General features: G+C 48.2%; 1 protein-coding gene across 1 annotated transcript; it reads left to right on the forward strand.

Annotated features, from left to right (window-relative positions):
- Window positions 1-13,090: 13,090 nt before the first annotated feature.
- LOC132086928 (ketosamine-3-kinase-like) lies at window positions 13,091-21,913 on the forward strand. The gene is made up of 6 exons (XM_059492896.1): window positions 13,091-13,307; window positions 16,480-16,631; window positions 17,995-18,086; window positions 18,511-18,593; window positions 18,997-19,119; window positions 19,813-21,913. The coding sequence occupies exons 1-6, from the start codon at window positions 13,167-13,169 to the stop codon at window positions 20,149-20,151; spliced, it is 930 nt and encodes a 309-aa protein (XP_059348879.1). The 5' UTR covers window positions 13,091-13,166; the 3' UTR covers window positions 20,152-21,913.
- Window positions 21,914-22,481: the final 568 nt, after the last annotated feature.

Raw genomic sequence — 22,481 nt, forward strand, 5'->3', positions numbered from 1 at the left:
CAGATCCTTCCAAGCAGGCTTAGAAAGAAAACAAGGTCTCGAGCTTTCTAATAAAAAAGAACTTGTCTATTTAGCTCTCACCTCCCCCATTCCCTCCTCCTCAAAACCAGCCTACCTTACAATTCTTTGGCAGGAAAGCACTCACTGCCAGGTGCTTTCCCTTCTGCACACAAGTGACAGAAGTTTCAGCTATCCCTGCACACAACTGACCCCACATCTACACAGATCCCAGGATTTTCAAACCCTGCACCACCCAAACCCCCCATGTCCCCCCTGTGTCACCGCTCAGTTGGCTCTAGGGTGGCAGCAGCAGGGCTGAGTCCAGGTGCTGCTAGCAGTGGCTGGAAGCAGGGCTGGACACCTCCAGGCCGCCTGTCAGGTTCTCCTTGTGGTCCCTCTTCAGTCTCTTGGTGTCTGCAGGGACCTCGGGGCAGCACTCGGGGCTCTGCAGGAGGAGCTGCGGCCCCGCAGCGCTGCCGCCGTCGCCACCCAGCAGGGCCGGCCCAGGCCGGTATCACCGACCAGGGTCTGTGTACAAATCACAAACGGGACGGGGCTGCTGAGGAACTGCCTCGAGCTGTTTGATTTTCCAGCATCACTCTCATTACATGGGTGTGACAATGGGAAGATGCCAGCAGCTCACATCCCAGGCAGCAGACACAGAACTCAATGTCACAACTCACTTTATAAGATTTTTGACCAATCACACAAAGCAAAAGCACATTGACAGTAGTTCTATCCAACCACTGTAAGCACACGTACCTTTGGTTAAACAATGCTTGCTTATTTCAAATACAACACCTGCTTGTGAGCCTTAAAACATAATGCACAGAGCTCCATTATTAAGCTTCAAACTTCCTAATATCTTGCTAGATAAAATTTTCTGCAGTTTAGGGAGTAATTCTATACAAGTGTTAATACACACACCACTGTTCTATTTGTCCTTGCTATTGTACTTTTAAAATAACTTTTCTGCTGACCTATTTCATGGCTGCTGCTTATCTTCAATCACAGTCCCGCTGTCTCTGATGCCTGCCTTTTGCAGCTTTCCCAAAACCCTCTGGTTTTGTGGATTCCCACAGCCGGGAGCCTGGGCAGTTCCTCCTGGCAAGGCACGCCAGGTGGAGCTCTGGGAGGCACTGCGAACGCGGAGTCAGCAGCAGCCCTCGGGCGCGTTTCCCTGGCGCAGCAACTGTGCTTCTTCCGGGGACTGCGAAAAATGGCTGGAAAAGCAGACTCTCGCTTGGGAATTTGAGGCTGCTCGCTAGAGAACAGCAATCCTTCCAGAGCTTTCCAGACTGTAAAGTTTTGAAGTATCCTCATAAAGTCACAGCACTCACAGTGCAAGTGGCACCCACGAGAGCTTCAGTCAGTCCCAGCTCACACAAAGAAGCCCAGCCCTGCTCTTTCCCCGTGCTGACAGAGCCCTCAGTCCTCACTGAAAGGGCTGATGCTGAAGGGTGCTGTGAGCTGAGTCGTGAACCAGCTCCATTCCCTGGCGCTGAGGAACTCTCTCTGCAGTGAGCCACAGCTCCCACAGCCCTGCCACCAGCTCTGGGAGGGAAAGAGCTCTCTGCTCTCTCTGCAAGGCTGCTGCAGCAGCTTTGATCTGGAGTGCAGACCCAAAGGGCTCCCTCTCTCCTCTGAGGCCTTGCTAAGCTGGGGACCTTTAGGCTTTTCCTTTAGTTATTGGATTGGAGAATTGTTTGGCCTCAGATGTTCTGCTGCTTGCTTTTCTCCTGTGTCTCAGGGAGAGGGATCAGCAGACTGGCACCAAATTTAGGTAGTGATTTGAGGCAACAAGTTTGGACTTTTGCACTGGCTTCATCATTTTGGTGGGGTTTTTCCTGTTGCTGCAAGAGTCAGCCTGCTCAGTGCTGCCTCCATAGCACTGTCACCCTGCCGCACATTGATGCATGGACCTCGGGTGGCAGTGGGGACATTGGGGTTGGTGACACAGCTCCCACAGGCCAGGCTGGTGACACAGCTCCCACAGGCCAGGTTCATTCATGGCTCTGTTGCCACACGGTGTCGGTGGTGCCAGTGCAGGATTTGAGCCAAAGGCACAGGAGGCAGCAACACTGCAGACAGGGACTGAACTCTCCTGATCTCCCTTCCCGTGTGCCCAGCTCAGAGCAGCCCTTTCAGAGCTCTCTGCAGGAATGTGGGCTCTCCTCTTACCAGGCTCCTCAGAATCCAGGGGGCTGTGCCCATTGCTTGTGTTGCCAGGCATGGCTGTCTCAGCTACAGCCCTGTTCACAGGCTGCTCTCCTGAACACTCAGAGGCAATGCTGACATCCTCCTTAGAAGAGAAACAAAAACAAGTTAACCAAAGATCACTCGGTATTTTCATGGAGTCACTTCGGGCACGCAGTGACTGTTCTCCACTCCCAAGGGATGTGGGAGAGCACTGCCCTGGTGGTTCACATGACAAGTGTTTTGAACTGAAAATTAAAGTTGTCAATGAGAAGCCCATGCTGTCAAAAAATAACCTTCTAGGCAAAACATGAATTCAGAAAACCAGAATACACCAAATGAGGGTTCATGCCCTCACGCTCTGACCCTGACCTATTGCATGAGCTGTAAGTAAACAGCCACCAGAAATCCAGGTACTGTCCTTGTTCCTACCACGGCTGAGCAAGGGCAGATCCAGGGCAGAGCCAGGACGGTGTGCTGCAAACCCAAATGCAAAACACACATTCTGGCTGTGAACCTCACCCCAGCCCACCCAACTGCGTGATATTTTAGCATGCTGCTTTTTGAAGCCCTCTGCTGCTGCTCCAGATGTAGTTTGCAGGCAAAAGTACCTTGAAATTGGCAATTTCCAGGAGCATATGGCAAAAATCTGTAGGCTAAAAGCACCACTGTCCATTAAAAGATGAATGTAAGAAACCTTTACTTCTCTAGCCTACAAGAAAGTCCTGATCCTAGCACTGCCATTGAACAGACTTACCTCGAGAAAGGAGGCCATTTCAACATGGAGCACTGAAAGCTTCTCCTCAAAGAATCTGCCAACCCTTCAAGAGCTGCTGAGTTCAGGCTGAGGACTGCAGGTCAGGCTGATTCCCTCAGTGCAGCAGCTGCAAAGAGCCCCCAGTGCCCTCCCAAGCCGCCATTGGCCTCAGTGCCACCACTGCCCTCAGATGCACAGTGGCATCGTTGTTCGTGTCCCCAGAGCCGTCACTGCCCTCAGACAGGCGGGGCTGCCATCGGCCTCAAGAGCCCTCACCTCTCCATTCTGCCCTCAGTGCTACCATCACACTCACGTCTCCATGCTGCCCTCAGAGCCACCACTGCCCTCACTTCTCCATGCTGCCCTCACCACCACCATCATCCTGACTTCTCCATGCTGCCCTCAGAGCCACCATCGCCCTCACGTCTCCAGGGTGCCCTCAAACCCTCATTGCCACCATTGCTCTCCCCTCTCCATGCTGCCCTCAGTGCTACCATTGCCCTCACGTCTCCATGCTGCCCTCAGCCCCTCAGAGCCACCATCACCCTCACCTAAAGCCCCTCAGTGCCACCATTGCCTTCACCTCTCCATCCTGCCCTCAGAGCCATCATTGCCCTCACCTCCATCCCCTCAGAGCTACCACTGCCCTCACCTCTGCATCCTGCCCTCAGAGCCACCATCACTCTCATCTCTCCATGCTGCCCTCAGCCCCTCAGTGCCACCATCACCCTCACCTCTCCATGTTGCCCTCAGAGCCACCATCGCCCTCACCTCTCCAGGCTGCCCTCAGAGCTGCCATCACCCTCACCTCTCCATGCTGCTGTCAGTGCCACCATCGCCCTCACCTTCCGTGCTGCCCTCAGAGCCACCATCGCCCTCACCTCTCCAGGCTGCCCTCAGCGCTCTCATTGCTCTCTCCCCGATCCCCCTCAGTCCCACCGCCACCCTCAGCGCCCCCAGCGCCGCCACCGCCCTCAGCCCCCAGGCCCTCGCAGCCCCCGCCATGGCTCAGTCCCCTCAGTCCCGCCGTGCCCCTCAGCTCCCCGCCAGACCCCTCAGTGCTGCCGCTGCCTCCCGGCCGCCGCAGCCCCCGCAGGTGCTCCCCAGCCTCATGGGCTCTGCACGATCTCCCTCCGCTGCCTCCGGCCCCGACGTCCCGCTCAGCCTCGGAGCCCCCGGCAGCGCCGGCCCTGCTACAGCAGCGGCCCGGCCCGGCCCGGCCCGGGAGCGGCCACAGCGGCACCTCCGGGGCACCCGGCACGGGGAGATCCCTGGGGTGTATCTGGGGGGAGAAGGGAGGAAATGAGGAGCGGGAAGGGCTGGCTGTCACTGAGGGAATGCCATAGCATCCCACAGGGAACACGGTGAGAGGAGGATGCTGAGGGAGACTGTGATTCCTGCTGATCACGCTGGCTTCAGGCGAGTCTGCTGGGACAAAGCGCAGTACGAGAGAAAAATGTCTGGAGTTGCACCTGTGAAGGTTTAAGTCGGCCATTACGAACCGTTTTGTTATGTTTGCTCAATTATCCCATCATAAAAATAACCAAACAATATTAAAAGTATTTTAATTGAACAGTTAAAATAAAAAATATAAAATTGTATACAATTTAATTTGATTAAAATAAGGGAAAATTTGGTTCTAATATTAGCGCATAAGCAAAAGATAACCCCAGGGTACAGAGTGCGGGGTTCTGGGACCCTTGCCACATCACGTACGAGCTTGCCAAGTACAGATTCCCCCCTTAGATGCCATGTGCAAATGCCATCTCCTCCATTTTCGGTTCGTCATATTTCTATCTCCGCTCTCATCACCAACTTTACCGCGCATGTGCCATCACTCATTTCGGTGGTCACACAAGTCTTTGGGAGTCTTCTGATGAAGATTTCGTAATCTTCCTCTGTGTCCTTTAATTCACCTTTGGGCTACACATGCGCACCGAGCCAGTACAGTCTAGGCCAAGACTAACGTATCACTACATCTACATATCAAGGCAATAAATCCCTTATAATTAGCATTTTTTGGGACCCAACCAGGTTTTGCTTCCTTTCTGCTCATTTTTAGCAACTGTATCTTCAGCTTCTTTCCTCCTGTCCTTGCAAACATCTGCCGGGAGGGAGGGTGGTGGAGCCCCTCCTCTCCCTCTCTTCTTTGGCATTACAACTTTTAACTATTTTATTATTCCCAAATATTAATTACTGTATCAGTATTGATTACTGTTTCAATTTTTATCAGCACAAATCATACCTATTTATCACAGTTTCTAAACCAAAAAGTGTTGTCACACATTGGAACAAGCTGCCCAGGGCAGTGTCACCATTCCTGGAGGGACTTAAAAAAGGAGTAAAGCTGTCCTGTTTGCATTCGGCATGGCTTCTGTTTGCCTAAGCTACATCCTTCATCTATTTGTCTAAGGCTGTGCTATTCTGTTTTGCTGTCCTCATCAAAACTTCCAAGTCTTATCCAAGGATGGACCTCCCCAGGGCACAGACAGAGCTGTACCCAGCTGGCACCAGGCTCTTCTGCCAGGGAACAAGGAAAAGGATGAGAGAAAGTGCTGAGAGTTGCACCTCAGAAGGTTCAGTTGGCTGTTTGGAAAGGTTTCTTCACCCAGAAGTGTTGTCAAACATTGGAACAGACAGCCCAAGGCTGTGGGTAGTCACCATTCCTAGGAAGATTTTAACAGGGAGTAAATTTGGCACTTGAGAGGTGGGATTTTTGGTGGGATAGGTAGTTTTGGGTAAACGTTTGGATTTGGTGACCTGAGAGCTCTCTGCAGACCTCACTCTGTGTTCCCTTCACTTGGGAATTCAGTTCCCCAGTGGCACTTGGAGATATGGTTTAGTGGTAGGATTAGTAGTTTTGGGGTTAACGTTTCTATTTGATGACTTGAGAGCTCTCTGCAGACCTTGACCAGGACCCCGCCACCTGCACAAGAGAGATTTGCCACTAACAGTGACTCGGGCCAAGCTCCCATTGGGGACGCGCAAAGGTACCCAGGGACACACAGGACACACACGGGCACCCACGGCACGCAGGCATAGCCAGGGTGTGACACGCAGAGACACCGGGCACAGCCAGGGACCCGCACACGCCCGTAAGTTTTGCTGGCCTTTATTGGCATGGGCAGCCCCGCGCCACAGCCGCGCTCCTCGGGCCGGGCGAGGCCGAGCCCCGCGCTCGGCTCAGCGGCGGCGGCGGCGTCTGCGGCTGGAGCGGCGGCTCCGGCGGTAGCGGGAGCGGCGGGAGGCGCGGCGCCTCCTGCGCACGCCCCGGCGGCGGGAGCGGCGGCGCCGGCTGCGGCTGCGGGAGCGGCTGCGGCTGCGGCTCCCGCGGGAGCGCCGGCGGTAGCGGGCCATGCTGCCGCGGGGCGGGGGCGGCGCGCCCGCTTTTATAGCGCACCGGGGCGGCCCCGCCGTGACCTCAGCGGGGACGTCGCCTCTGCGATGCTCTGGCATCACAAAGGGCTCGGCCGCGCCGTCCGTGGGTGACTTCGATTCGCTCCAATTGAAATCAGGAATTACACAGAGCCTGCTTTACCTGACTCTCCTCTAATGGCAGCGACCATTTCAGGAAAAAGAAAAGAAAAAAAAAGCGTAATTTAGTTTTGTCATCTCTCTTATAGAGGGCAGATTACACATAAGTGCTGAGATGGTGCTTGTGCAAATGCAACGCAGCCATTTCTTACACAGGGATCTCCTCGTACTACTGAAGTTCAGGTGCCTTCGGCTTCCAGGAGCAAACGTGTGTTTGATCACTGGAGAAACAGGAAAGTAAACGAATATTGTCTGTGGATCCAGTGCTGCAGCTGGGAAGGATGCTGGAATGGCACATCCCAGGTGGAACTGGCATTCAGGAACACCCAGCAGTGCCCAGCGCTCACAGACACCGAGATCAGCACAGTTTTGCAGTGCTCACTGCTCTGCTTTGGAGGAACTGGCCCTGCAGGTGAGGTTCCTGTGATAAAGCAGAGCCCTGGGCGTCCTGTGGACCCTCAGGAGCTCCTGGGCTCCAGGCTCCACATCCCTTCCCTTGGCTGCCACTCTCCTTACCTGTGTGGTTCCATCACCTACAGGGTGCTCAGCAGGGAGCTGACACTGCTGGGTGCCAGGTATTCAGTTAGTAGTGGTGTCCTTGCTGTGCATGGCAAGAAATGGTCATTCTATTATATTTTCTTTATGGACTGCTCTAAAAGGAGAGAAAATACAAGTTGTATTTAAAATTTAAAACTGTCTTTTTTTGAGAACTATCAAAATCTATACCATTCATGTTTTAATGTTTTTCTCTGTTGTCTGCACTGTGTCTCCAACTGGTGTTTAGGACACCAGGGATGACCCTTTGATATTTCCCATCATCTTTCATCAAGTGACCACAGGCCATCCGTGCATTTTGGCAAGAACAGGAGTCAAGTCGCCAGAGACTGGCAGAAAGACCTTTTATTTCTGCTTCAGCTACACACAAACCAGACCATGACTGAGCATTTTGAGGGGATACTGAAGAAGGGTCTGGTGGCTAAACCTGCCAGGGCTCAGCTGGCCTTGGTGCCACTGGAGTCCCTGGCAAATGCAGCTCTGCAGCCACAGGAATGGAGGACAAGCCCTGCTGGCACTGATCTCTAAAGGTTCTTGTCCAGCACCACACACAAAGCAGGGCTGAACTCAAAGCCAAACGCAGTTTCAGCATCACCCCTGTGGGTGATGGACACAAATTTGTGTGCAGGGAAGCTGTAAATCGGGGCATGGCCATGGCTGTGGGGCAGAGGCTGCAGCTGTGCTGGACCAAACACGGGAGCTTGGGGAGAGGAGGAACACTTGTCCCTCAGCACCTGTCCTGCCCTGCCCATCCCTCCTGAGAGCCTGGAGTGTCCACAGGGCTCTGCATTCACAGGACTGATCCCAGCAGCTTTGGCTGTCACTGCTGCCGAGGATGTCAGATCTGTGGGACTGGAACAAAGCCTGGAGCTCCTCTGGCTTCTGCCTCTGGCTGAGCACAGGCATGTAGAAACATTTCAGGTGTGGTACATTGTGGCCAACAGCTCCTGAAGCAGATTGGGGGATCGATTCCATCTTGTTTGTTCCATTGTTGGCACCCCATGCCATGTCCCGTAATTGGCAAGGCAGGTTTGACCCTTTCCCCCTTCCAAAGCTCTGTCAATGAGCCCTGCTGGCTCCTGTGCTGGAACTCTTTTTCCTCAGGGAGAAGGTGCCTCCCATCACGTGTCAGAGGATCAGGTGGTGAGTGGATCATTCTGTGCTGAACAAGCCCAAAACTTTTCCATTGACACCAACCTCAGAGCCAGGCACTGGCCTGAGGGACGTGCCTATTCCTATGGCCATAATTTGGTGTTTTGGGAAGAACTGCGGGACTCAGCACCTGGGCTGCTGATCCCCCTGCAATGATCACAGGGCCTGAAGTGTCTTTTTATTTCCCAATGACTTTTTGGTGACCCATTTGTGAGTGGCTCATTGTGGAGCAGAGCTCTCCAGGGGCTGTTTGTGTAAATGTGGCACCTGGAACATGGCTTAGTGGTGGGATTGGCAGCTTTGGGTTAACTATTGGATTTGATGAGAGAAAAGTGCTGAGAGATGCACTGGGAAGGGTTTAGTTGGCTGTTTGGAAAGGTTTCTTCACCAAGAAGTGTTGTCAAACATTGAAACAGACTGCCAGGGATCACCATTGCTGGAGGAATTGAAAGAGGGGGTAAATTTGGCACTTGGGACATGACTTAGTAGTCGGATTGGTACTTTTGCGTTAACATTTGGATTTTGTGAGCTGAGAGCTCTCTGCAGACCTCACTCTGTGTTCCCCTCATGTGGTGATTCAGGGCCCCATCACTTCCACAAGAGCAAATTGCCCTGACAAGGGCAAGCTCCCACTTAGTGACACTGCTCTCACCCTAAAGGCCCTGAAGTGTCTTTTTGTTTCCTGGTGACTTTTCCACGGCCCACTTGTGAGTGGCTCCTTGTGGAGCGGATTTCTTTGGGGACAGGTTGTGGGGCTGCCCGGGTCCCACAAGGCTGCACGGGGGAGCGGTGGAGGATGTGCATGTGCCACCTGGGGCCATGGCTCGGGGGTGGGCTGGGTAGCTTGGGTTAACCTTTGGATTTGATGACGTGAGAGCTTTGTGTTGACCTCACTCCGTGTTCCCTTCACTTGGGAAGTCAGGACCGTGCCACGTGCACGAGAGAGATTTGTCACTGACAGAGGGACTGGGGGCAGGGTCCCGCTGGGGACGGACACTCACGGACACGCAGGGACAGCCAGGGTGTGACACCCAGGGACTCCGGGCGCATCCAGACACACGCAGGACACAGACGGGCACCCACGGACACGCAGCACAGCCAGGGACCCGCACAGCCCCGTACACATTGCAGGCCTTTATTGGCATGGGCAGCCCCGCGCCGCAGCCCGGGCGAGGCCGAGCCCCGCGCTCGGCTCAGCGGCGGCGGCGGCGTCTGCGGCTGGAGCGGCGGCTCCGGCGGTAGCGGGAGCGGCGGGAAGCGCGGCGCCTCCTGCGCACGCCCCGGCGGCGGGAGCGGCGGCGCCGGCTGCGGCTGCGGGAGCGGCTGCGGCTGCGGCTCCCGCGGGAGCGCCGGCGGTAGCGGGCCATGCTGCCGCGGGGCGGGGGCGGCGCGCCCGCTTTTATAGCGCACCGGGGCGGCGAGGCGGCGGCGGCGGCGGCCGTGAGGTCACAATGCTCCGGGACAGCCCTTGCGGTACAGGCGTGCCGTCACCGATGAGGTCACAGTGGCCGCCTGGACACGCCGTGACACTCCGCAAACCTCCGTGATTTCGGCTCGCACGTTCCACAACTTGAGTATGAGAACTCCTTAGGTCCTCATGAACGTTGAGGCATGTCGGCTGGCGTTTAATTTTTGGCTATATTGCTGTTTGTGAGAAGTGCATATTATATGGCTCTCCGCAGATATTTACAATATGTATTTTGATGTATTGATTAGTAGTGCTGTATTAACATTTTAATAATACGGTAAATGTCGTCTTGTAGTTAAAAGGGAACTTTTGTAATTAAAATAAGAACTATGTTAGTGGGATTTCTTTTTCAGAATGTAATGAGGCCCTCGGAAAAGATAGCAGCCCCAGGACACCTAAATCTTTCAGAGAAAAATAATTTATTGCTCCTTTTCAGGAGAAACGAACTTCTTCCCTCCTCGACGGCCCTGTTAGGATTCAGAGGAAGAAATTGACACAGACCAAGCAGAATCCTATGTTTGAATGGAATTTATGCATCATGTATGAAGTGTATGAATATGCAACAGGGTATAGTTTTTAAGGGTTAATCCTCTGTTAACGGGGGTCCTTTTTTGAGCTCGTGCTGCCCAGAAAATGGTACCTGGACATCTGTAACTCTTTGTCTTTATTGTCTCATATTGTCCTAATTCAATTTGTCCAAATTATTATTACTCTGATTGTGTTACTATTTTTATAACCATTTTATTACTATTACACTTTGTAAATTTTAAGAACAAGTGATTGGCGTTTTTCACACTATTGTATTTGTTATTCCTTGTCGCTATGCCAGGAGACAAAAGGAAATCATGAGGAATTCCCACTGATGCTCAGACTCAAGGTGTGGTGACACTGATTTTGCAAAATGTGAAAAACGCCAATCACTTGTTTTTAAAATTTTAAAGGTTTGATAGTAATAAAATGGTTACAAAAATAGCAATATAATTAGATTAATAAAAATTTTGGAGAATTTGAGTTAGGACAGCAGGAGACAATAGAAACAAAGTGTTACGGATGTCCGGGTACCATTTTCTGGGCAGCATAAATCTGAAAACAGACACCTGTTAACAGAGGATTAACCCTTTAAAACTGTGCTTAAAAACAATATGCAACTGTTAATAACCTGTTGCACATTCGTACACTTCATACATGATGCTTATATAAATTCTACTCAAACACAGGATTCTGTCTGGTCATTGTCAACTTCTTCCTCTGAATCCTAATGGCTTTGTCCTGGCTGAGCGGGATGGAAAGAAGTTAATTTCTTCTGCTAAGAGAGCAATAAACTCCCTTTCTCTGAAAGATTCAGGTGTCCTGTGGCTGCTATCTCGGTGCGAGTCCTTTCTTTAGAAAAAAAGCATCCTACATTAGCAGAGTTTCGATTGTAACATTTTGTTATAACCTAAAACTCTATTTAACACACTACGTGAAATAATTAATACAGCATAACTTTCTAACACAACACATATAATATTCATTTTAATGCTTGCGGAAAGCCAATCATAAAATCCGCATTTTTCACAAAAACGAAGCCAAAGACTCTGTTCAGCCCTCAGACTCCACCCACTTGAGCTGTCTTTGGTGCTGCTTCAAACGGAAGAACATGAGATTCCAAACTCCCCAGAAATGTTTACATGCCTTAATCTTCTTTTTATCTTTCATTCTTAGTGTAGCCCTGGCTATTGTGAAGTGAAGAATGGATGCCAGTCTGCACAACAGTGTGTTTTAAATTAAGAGACTAATACAGAAATTCTGCAACAACGAACAGAGTCCTGGCACACATCATCTGCTTCAGCCAGGGCACGTCTATCAAGTGCACTTTATTTATTTAAAACTTTAGGTTAATGCATGTAAGATTACATATGTCATTACTTAATCTTGTAGTTTATTTATTTAAGATTATGTAAACTAGCATCAAACTTTTGCATTACAGTTTGTAACTTTGTAAATTGTAACTACTTCTGTTGTCACCTATTACCATATTTGAAGCTGATTTTTTTTTTCCTGTTCTTTTCCTTTCTTCAAGGCTTTATCTAATAAATTTATCGGTAGATCCTGAAGATCCAATAGCTTTACTATGCAGCTGTGCAGATTTTAAGAAAAATATTGTAGGAGAATGCACTCAGGCACATGGGATAGTGGGGATGTCATGTGCAGGGCCTCTAGCTGGACTTGATGGTCCTCGTGGGTCCCTTCCAACTATTTTGTAATTGGTGGAACAATTTTGGAATTGTTCAGCAATTAAGAGAAGAATAAAACTGAACATAAGGGGAATTGGTGTGAAAAACGCCAATCATTTGTTTTTAAAATTTTAAAAGTTTAATAGTAATAAAATGGCTATAAAAATAGTGATACAATTAGAGTAATAATAATTTGGACAAATTGAATTAGGACAATATGAGACAATAAAGACAAAGAGTTACAGATGTCCAGGTACCATTTTCTGGGCAGCACGAGCCTCAAAAAGGACCCATGTTAACAGAGGATTAACCCTTAAAAACTATACCCTGTTGCATATTCATACACTTCATACATGATGCATAAATTCTATTTAAATATAGGATTCTGTCTGGTCAGTGTCAACTTCTTCCTCTGAATCCTGATGGCGTCTTCATGGTTGAGTGAGGCGGAAATAAATTAATTTCTTCTGATAATGGGGCAATAAATTCCCTTTCTCTGAAAGAACCAGGTGTCCTGTGGCTGCTATCTTGGTGCGAGTCCTTCCTTTAGGAAAAAAGCATCCTACATAGCATAGTTTCTATTTTAACATTTTGTTATAACCTAGAACTGTATTTAACATGCTACTTAAAAGAATTAATACAGCATAACTTTCTAACACAACACATATAATATTCATTTTAATATTTATCTGGTCATTGTCAACTTCTTCCTCTTATCCTAACAGCGCCTTCGAGGCGGGAAGAAGTTCGTTTTTTTTGATAAGAAGGCAAAAAATTCTCTTTTTCTGAAAGATTTAGGTGTCCTGTGGCTGCTACCTAGTGCGAGTGCCTCATTCCTTCCTTAAAAAAAAAATCCCACTAACATAATTCTTATTTTAACTACAAAAGTTACCTTTTAACTACAAGACGACATCATTAAAATGTTAATTTTAATGTACAGCACTACTAATCAATACATCAAAACACATAGAGCGAACATCTGCGTAGAGCCACATAATATGCACTTTTCACAATCGGCATACGAAGAACGAGGGAATCTTTTGACGGTAGTGCTCGAGTGCCTCGGGCGCCTCAGCCGGGCGCGTTAACGGCCACAACCGCCTCAGCCGCCCTTCGCCCGCCTCGTCCCTCCCCTTCTCGGCCCGTCCCTTCCCTTCCTTGCCCGCCCCTTCTCGACCCGTCCCTTCCCTCCCCTTCTCGGCCCGTCCCTCCCCTCCGTTGCCCGCCCGGTTCCGCCCCGTCCCTTCCCTCCGTTGCCCGCCCGGTCCCTTCCCCGGCAGCCGCCGCCATGGAGGACGCGCTGAAAGGAGCGCTCGGCACGACGCTGCTGCGCCCGACCGGGCACACGGGGAGCGGCTGCATCAGCCAGGGCCGCAGCTACGACACGGACCAGGGCCGGCTGTTCGTGAAGACCAACTTCCAGTCGGAGGTGAGGCGGGGTAGGGATGGGGGGGCTGCCGGGGGTGGGCAGGCAGCGTTCCAGGTCTGGGGCGGCAGAGGGAGCGGGGCAGGGCCCGTCCCTGGGCCGGCCCTGCTGAGGCCGCGCCTCGAGGGCTGCGGCACCTCCGGGCCCTCACACGGGCAATGGAGGGGCTGCGGCGTGGCCGGGGCGGGGAACGGAGCTGGGAAGGGAATGGAGCCCCAGGAGAGGCTGAGGGAGCCGGGAAGGGGCTCAGCCTGGAGCAAAGGAGGCTCAGGGGGCCCTTGTGGCTCTGCACAGCTCCTGCCAGGAGGGCACAGCCGGGGGGTGTCACCGTGATATTCTCTGAAAAATCCCCTCACCAGGATCTTTTCTCCTGAGAAGCTGGGAAGCTTCAGCCTCTATATGTTGTGCTTCTCTGGAATGTGATTTAGAGAATTGTTTATCCAGCATGTGAACTTTTTTTAATTAATGGCCAATCACAGTCAACTGTGTCAGACTCTTGAATCTGTCACAGGTTTTTATTATTCATTCTTTTCTAGCTTTCTGATGTCTCCTTTCTCTTTCTTCAGTATAGTTTTAGTATATAATTTTCTTTTAAGATAATATAACATCATTATATAATAAATCAGCCTTCTGAGAACGTGGAGTCAATTCTCATCCCTCACCTCGTCCTGGGGCCCTCACAACAGCACAAAGGGGGGGTCGGGCTGTGCTCCAGGGAACAGGGACAGCAGCAGAGTTTGGAACGGCCTCAGGCTGGGACAGGGCAGGCTCAGGGTGGACATCAGCCTTTGGACACTGCCAGGGATGCAGGGGCAGCCACAGCTGCTCTGGGCACCCTGTGCCAGGGCCTCACCACTCTTACAGTCAGGAATTTCTTCCTGATGTCTAACCTAAACCTATTCTCAGCAGGGATTTCTTCCTGGAAAAGGTTGTTAAGCATTGGAAGGGGCTGCCCAGGTAGGTAGTGTAGTCCCAGATCCTGCAGGTGCCCAAGGAACACCTGGACGAGGCACTTGGTGCTGTGCTGTGGGTGAGAAGGTGCAGGTGGGTCAAAGGTTGGACTGGATGGTCTGGGAGGTGTTTTCCAGCCTGACTGATTCTGAGGCAGGACAGGGTTGTGATATCGGTCTTGCTTGTCCAGGACAAGCAATTTGTTTGCTTGTAGATTTTGTTAGAGGCGTACCCTGGCACGCTGTTGTCACCTCCAAGGGTCACAGTGTGTAACAGAGTCTGCAAGTGCTGTGACAGGGGCTAAGGCAACCCAGAATTGTCTGCTGATGGGGTGTGTGCCTTCTGTGGTTTTAACTAAAACTTTTAATTCCCTGTGCACAAGAAAGAGTAAGTGATGCTTTTCCATAATTGTTCAAGCTTTTCTGCTTTGTCCTTTCAATATCTGGAATGTGCTGTCAAAGGTGGATACATGCATTTGGTAGAGGTAAATACAATACAACTTATTTCTTTAGGATCCTTTGCAGAAACAGAGTGGAATTACTTTAAAGATACTCCATACTTGTGTTTATCACACAAATAGCTTCAGTGGCAGAACAGGAGTCAAAACTTGTATTTGCCCTTCATAGCAAGCAAATGTGTTTGAAAGTATGCATGCAACTTTATCTATTCCAAATTTCTCAACAATTTCTGATCAAGCTGGGGAGCTGAATGGGGGTGGCAACATGGGATAACACAGGAAGGTTATCCTGCTTCACAGAAGAGAGTTTGAATTGATGTAGCCCTTCCTTAGAGCTATACACCATTCTGTATTTAGCTGCACAATCCAACGAGTTACAAAATGAGGCTTTGGGGGGGGGGGGGGGGGAAGAGATCTGGATGGATTTTCTATTCAGCAGTTTCATTTTGTGTGCTGCTGCCTGTGTGTGGATCCTGAGCGCTGATTGAAGCAAACTTTGTGGAAAAGTTTGTAAACGCTGTGCTGTGCGAGCAGCAGCTGCTGTGCATCAGCAATTCATGGCCCGGGGTGGTGCTTTGGACAGAGACAGAGCAGTCCCTGATTTCCTGTGGATGCTCCTGGGGCTAAAGGATGGCCAGAGATGTCTCCCAGAGATGGTCAGAGGCATGGAGCACCACGAGGAAAGGCTGGGAGCGCTGGGATTGCTGAGCCTGCAGAAGAGAGGGCTCTGTGGAGACACAGTGGCACCTTCCAGTGCCAGAGGGGAGAGACATTTTACAGAGAAACAGGAATGGCTTCAAACTGACAGAGAGTAGGGTTAGGTCAGATATGAGGAAGGAATTCCTGACTCTGAGAGGGGTGAGGTCCTGGCACAGGGTGTCCCTGGATCCCCGGCAGTGTCCAAAGGCCCGGTTGGACAGGGGTTGAAGATAGTGGGAGGTGTGTCCCGGCCCAGGGCAGGGGATGGGACAGGGTAGTGGTTTTGGATGTCTTAAGGTCCTTTGCAGCACAGATCATTCTGTGATTGCCTCTTAATTGATGTCTACTGCAAATTGTCCTGTGACATGTGTTGCATGGAACATTACTAAAGGGCTAGCATTCTCTTTGTATTTCATTCATTCTACTTCCCTGCTTTTGCTTTTGCCAAATATGTTAAATTTCCCACCTGCTCTTTCTACAGCCCCTGCCTGACTCTTGTAGACAAACATTTCTCATGTGATGAGTGTCCCTGGTCTCAGAGGAGGAACTGGGGAGAGTAGATGTTCCTTGCTGTGGGTAGCAGGTGCAGAAACTGGTCCCAAATTCAGAATATCTTCCAAGCAAATGCAGTCGGTGGTGGCTTGGGTTGTGCAAGTGTGATAAGGGGCATTTGGCCGCTACAGCTGATTGCCACCCACGCCCTTCCCCTGTGAGGTGAAAGGAAACACCATGGAAAAGCATTCTGGTGAAAGCTCTGATGGGGCACAGCTGAAGGAGCTCAAACTTTATGTCTAAGCAGTTTGCACTCCTTCAGTTCAAACAGACTTTCTGAATTATAGAGAATTCTAGAACCTAGGCCATTTTCACTCACTTGTTTTATGAAGTGAAATCCCTGTATTTGTAAAACTACCATCAAGTCTGATGGTGTGGTCCTGTCTGTATTTTGTGTGTGAATAAACATTTCCTCCAACCTTTCTATGCAAGTTTTACAAAATCAGTTGATTTTGTGGAAGTGCTTTGTGCGGCTGATGCTTGTAGACCCTAATGCTTTTCCTTAATATCTGGCAGGCCAGAAGAATGTTTGAGGGAGAAATGGCAAGCCTGGAAGCCATCCTGAAAACAAAGACAATAAAAGTGCCTCAACCCATGAAAATCTTTGACCTCACTGGGGGCATTACTGCGTTTGTGATGGAGCATTTGGACATGCGAAGCCTGAACAGGTAAAACAGTGTTGTCCTTGCCTCCTTTAACCAGAAATTTTGGCTCTTATGAGAGTTAATCACTTGTTTTCATTGGGGAACCTGGTTCAGTTTTTTTCCAAAGTGAGTCAAGAACAGTATGGGAAATCACACAGCAGAGAGTTGTATAAAATACTTCATAATGCCTCACCTAGCAAATAGATCATACATCCCAAGCTGAGTCTGGGTTTTGGTTAGTTTTGGGTTTGTTTGCTTAGGTAATTAGTGATTTTTACAGTAAGGTTTGTTTTCACAGAGAGGAAAATGACCCCCCTCGTGACCTGTTTTGTGTACTTGCCCTCTATATAAAAACCACTACTTTATTGCTTGGCATGGTTGTGCAGAGGCACTTCCCCAGATCAATTAATCTTGATTTCAGTATTTTCAGCTCTTACCTTCATTTTGATAGTTACAAACTTTTGACCCTTCCCTTTTGACCCTGACGAACATGATGAATTGATCTGTCTGATTCCATTAGGGAGGTGATCATGACCAATTTCTCACCTCTCTCAGAACTTCTGCTGCCAGTTTAAATCTTGTCCCTCATCCTGCTTGTTGGCAGAGTTTCTAATTCATGAAGATCCCTCACTGAGTCCCAAGAGAAAGGGCAGAGATGTTGCTGGTTTGGGGTCAAAAATGGTACCTTTGGCATGCAGATTCCCTATGTTAACAGGAACAAATTGAAGAAATAACTGTGCCTTAAATGACAGTGCCTGGACAACAGGGGAAGTTGAGGAAGGTCAAAGACATAAAAGGAACATAATTTTGTTAATATGGGAGGCAACTGGTTGTAATATCTGTTTGTAATTACTACAAGACTCTTCTGAACCATGTAGAGGATAAAGTTTTATTAAAAATAGGTAATAAACTAGGCTCCTGTGACTCTGAGCATTTAGGCATGTTAGAGAAAAGCAGCTGGAAGCAGCAGTAGAAGGAAAAGGATCAGCATTTTGGTTCTGTTTCCCAAACACAGTTTACCAGAGTTAAAAAAAAAAAAAGGCACAACATGTTGTGCATTCTTTCTTACATATATCTTACTGAGAGTCCTTACAGAAGTGATGTCACACAGAAACTAGAATTGGTAGTTTCTCATTGTTAGTAAATTTATGCTTTTCACTTTCAGTAGTGATGTCAGAAACAGCCAGGTAAGTACATTTCTTGCTAATATGCAGTGTTGATAGGCAGACAAGGTGTTTATAACTGGAATACACTGAAAAAATATTTTGTTAAGAGGTGTAGAACTGCTTTTATTTACTTGATAGATCTGTTCAAGTAACTCCTAGAATATCAAGCCCTGATTGTGTTCATGTGCTCGTGGGACTCACGTTACTTTTTTGTTTCTTAGACACTCAGCACTGCTTGGAAGTCAGCTGGCTGATCTTCACCTTACTAACCAGAAACTTGGAGAGAAGCTGAAGAAAGAAGGGAGCATAGTTGGTACAGTACACAGCTGTTTGCAAATTTAAACCAGTTGATAATATTCTACAAAGCAGTTAAAATGGCTTTTGCTACTTCAGGACAAGTTCATCTTCCCCTGAAGATAGCATGAGACTGGTTTGGATGAAACAGACCAAGGCAGGGATTCTTTTTGCTTTTGTTTGCACTCTTTGGATCTGTGTAAGCAAAACACATACTCAGTTTTGGCGTAAAGAACCTCAAAATACAATTTTGAAGAGCAGAATATAGCTGCTTAACATCGAACTTTAAAAAACGACGACATTGTAACCTTAAAAAAAAATTAAAATGCAATTTTTTTTATTCTCAGTAGAAGCAGCATTTTACTCTTGTGTGGTTTTAAAGGTTCATTTGTGTTGCTCAGTATTATGTCACTGTTGCTGAATTTTTGTCTTTGGTTTGAAAGGTAAAGGTCAAGGGCAATCAGAACTCCAGTTTGTGGACCAGTTTGGCTTTCATACAGTTACCTGCTGTGGGTATCTTCCACAGGTAGGTTGTACTTTCTCAGACTGATAGAATTTTAAATTCATTTTGTTTTCCCTTCAGTGATACAGAAGGTCAAAGTTAGCATAATGGAAATAAATGAATTTTTGTGGAGCTATGAAAATAAAAAAATGTGGTTCTGCCTGCTAAGGAAGGTTGTGTTTTGGACAGCACTTAAAAGTGCTTTGGACACTGATAGCTCTTCAATTTCCTGCACTTTAATCACTGAGAGAAAATTATTCCTCTAATTAGTGTTTTAAGATAACATTTGATTAAATGATGATAGCATTTACTGTACTGGATGGTGCCACCACAAAAACTGTGTGGTCCTCAAAAGTGTTATTTGAAAAAGAAGCAAATGTGCCTTTTGTGTGGTGTGGAACTGACATCTGCAGTGCTGCTCCTTCAGGTGAACGACTGGCAGAGCGACTGGGTGACCTTCTTTGCTAGACAGAGGATCCAGCCCCAGATGGACATGATTGAAAAGAAATCAGGTGACAAAGAAGCAAGAGAACTTTGGTCACAGCTTCAGGTAGGAGCAATTCCCTCAGTTCTCATTGTTGGGAGAGCTGGGTATACTCAAGTTTTATTTTCGTAAGCCAAAGTTGCTGTTTGTTGGTTTGCACCAGGTTCTGTGGGTAAGAGACTCCAGATTTTAGGGATCAAAATGCCCTACTTCTAAGGTATATTGGCATTTGCCACATCTCCCTATGCTAACATTCCAGAGTGAACTCCATAGTGCCAGATAGCGCTTTGCCTGATTGTTTGGGAAATAGTGGATGGAGTGCATATTCTCATTCCCTCTAACACGCTCTTGATGAGAAATGTACATAAACAGCTCCGTCCTGCATGCTCTCTGTTCATTCAGTGTGTGCACCTGATTGAGGGACTGCACTATTGGCTCTTTGGCTCCTACATTTTGGAAATTTGGTGAGATATCCTTGAGCTTTTTAATGATGAAGTGTTGGTGGCTGTTGTTACTAACCTTGGTCGATATCTGAGTTTCAAGACTTGTATTTTCTTGCTGAAAGAGATTTAGGTGACCATTCTGCTGCTGCCTTTCATGTGCCATAAAAGTCCTCTGGATGTACTCAGCATTTCTGCTGACCAGGTCCTGTGTATTTTAAATTATGGGTTTTAGGACACTTCAAGTATGCAGATAAACCCCTACATTTTGAAGTGAATGACTGTGTAATTTACATGTCTTTCTTTTCTCCCCGTGCAGCTGAAGATACCCAGTTTTTTCACTGGTGTGGAAATCGTTCCTGCCCTCCTGCATGGGGATCTCTGGGGAGGAAACGTAGCTGAGGATGAATCTGGTCCAATTATCTTTGATCCAGCTTCTTTCTACGGCCATTCAGAGTACGAGCTTGCAATAGCTGGCATGTTTGGTGGCTTCAGCAGTTCTTTCTATTCTGCTTATCACAGTAAAATCCCCAGAGCTGCAGGGTTTGAGAAGCGCCTGAAGCTTTACCAGCTGTTCCACTACATGAACCACTGGAACCATTTTGGGACAGGCTACAGAGGCTCTTCATTAAACATTATGAGAAACCTTGTAAAGTAAATTACTGCTCAAGCCGAATATTTCTTGTGTTGTTTGGAGAGCCCCATACTTGGTGGTGCAGCTGCAGGAGTAGTGATGTTAAAAACAACCTGTGAGACCCTTGACCTTGTTAAAGACCTAGAGCCAGTGTCTCCTGCTGAATACCAAGTGTAAAATAGTCATCCCTTTTTAGGATAGCTGGGGATAACTCCACGAGGGAAAAAACTAAGGAGGGAGTGAATTTGCACAGTGAATTAAGATTTCAGTGTCTAGAATGCATGTGAGACTTCTACAATTTTAGATGCCTAAAAGTTGCTCACTGCATTTTGCTGTGTCTTCCTCCGTCTTTGAGCTCTTCATGTCCAGTTGTGTGCATGAGAGCAACATTAACAACAGAGCGTGAAAGTCCAGGAGATTTTTGTAACAGGAACTGTGAGAGGGGATTTGGACTTGCTATTAATTTTCACAGAATCAGAGTGAGTGAGGCTGGGGGGGGGAATCACAGAATGCCATCTAGTCCAACCTCCCTGCCTAAGCAGATTATTTAGGATTGGGTCCAGAGGCTTTTAAAGAGCCCTCCAGAGTTCTGCTGATTGATTCCATTGGATGCAGACTGTGGATGCCTCCTGGACTTGTTGTAGGCTGTTCTGAGCTTCAATATCCACAGCAATTCTGCTTCCACCAGAACTAGTTCTCTTCCTTTTTGGGTCGTGCTTTTGTCCAATAGTGGGCATTCTGAGAGAACTTTCCAGGTAAGACACTTTGCACGTACACACCTTGTGGAGGTGTGTTCTCTAATGAAATAAAGTCAGTCAAAATGTACCTAATAATGAAACTATGTCAGTTGGCACTTTGTGTTTTCCACACCCACAAAGAAGACTATAAAAATATAACTTAAAAGGGGAAGGAGGTCAGGGGAGACTCCTGGGATGGCTCACAAGCTGTAACCCTCTGCTTCTCCACAGGAATGCCTATCAGTTAATTTTATTCTAAGGGGATACTACTGCTTGTGCTTTCTGATAATCCACAATAGTTTATGAACCTTATTCTGGCACAAGGATCAGTAAAGCACAGCATTTGTGTCACGGGGACCACAAATGTGCCCAGTGCAAGGCTGCACTGTTTGTACACCTGTGCTGGTGGGAGTTCCAATGCAGACTTGGAGTGCTGCACTGTTCACAATATTCTGTGTAAAGGCCTCAGACACGCCAGGAAGGGGAAGGTGTAGACGCCTCTGGGCTCAGTGCTTGTCTGGATAGCCTGGAAAGCAAGGGAATCTTCCTTTCCTAAACTCTGACCTGGCAGTTCCCACCAAGTGCAGGCTGTGGCTGTTGTGGTAAGAGACAAGAAACCAAAGGAAGGTGACATGTAACTCCCAGAGCAGCTCTTGACCCTGTCAGACGCCCTTGGAGAGAGTTCCAGACTGTGGCTGTAACACTGAATTTGTGCCCTTGTGATGTAGGCTGGTAGTGTGCTGCTGTGCAAGCCTGCCAGGTAGGTGAGAGAGATGCATGGCTCTAACATGCACCTTGAGTGCTGGGGAATGGCTTGTGTTAACTAAAACTGCTTTGCACTGGGTGTTGGCAGGTTAGTGAGGGTTTTCTAGTTGCAGTTACTTACACAAAATCTCCAAGCAAGTTTGGAGAACACTGGTATTTGGAGTTACTTTCCTTAATTCTGCTACTTTTGTCACTGGCTGTTTGACTTCTGCTGAAAAAAATCTGCTTGGTAGAATAGGTTTTACTTTTACCTTGTTGCCTGAATAAAAGGTTTCTCAGTTGATTATTGTTGTCACTGTTTTCTGAATTAGAACCTTACATCTTGGTTTATTCTTGGGCAGTTACTTGCTCTGACCTGTTTAAGATCCTTGGATAAATTATGATCATTGGAGGTGTTTCTGGGAATGTGCATGGTCATGGATTGGTTTGGAGCAGTGTGTCACTGAGGAAAATTTACATGTTCATTACAGGGCAAGTCAAGATGTTAATTTTCTTAAAATACATTTAACTTTTCATTTTAGCAGGGGAAAATGAATATGAGAGTGGATTTTCTGTCGGTTGTAGTTCTGAGGTAAACTTACTGATAAACAGCAACCCTTCAGGGATGACCTTTCAGACCTAATAGAACTGAATCCAGACATTTTTGTGGTTGAAGAAAAGTTGTGTTTATGCAAGTTATGCAGGTAGAAACAATTGTGTTTAGAGTTTTAATGTAAGGATATTATGCTGAATTTTTCAAAGCTGTTTTTTGCTGTCAGCAAGATCCAAAGAGGTGTAGAGAGGCAGAGAAGTGGAATGTGACAGGAGTCTCTCCTGGATCCCTCCTGGATCCCTTGGCTCTGAGCCGCTCTC

Source organism: Ammospiza nelsoni, chromosome Z, assembly GCF_027579445.1.
Source record: "Ammospiza nelsoni isolate bAmmNel1 chromosome Z, bAmmNel1.pri, whole genome shotgun sequence".
NCBI lineage: Eukaryota > Metazoa > Chordata > Aves > Passeriformes > Passerellidae > Ammospiza > Ammospiza nelsoni.

Excerpts from the sequence above, each read along its gene's own strand:
- LOC132086928 (XM_059492896.1), top strand. The coding sequence starts at position 13,167 with ATGGAGGACGCGCTGAAAGGAGCGCTCGGCACGACGCTGCTGCGCCCG. Across the intron at positions 18,087-18,510 it reads GAAAGAAGGGAGCATAGTTG|GTAAAGGTCAAGGGCAATCA; the intron begins GTACAGTACACA and ends TTGGTTTGAAAG. Across the intron at positions 19,120-19,812 it reads AACTTTGGTCACAGCTTCAG|CTGAAGATACCCAGTTTTTT; the intron begins GTAGGAGCAATT and ends CTCCCCGTGCAG.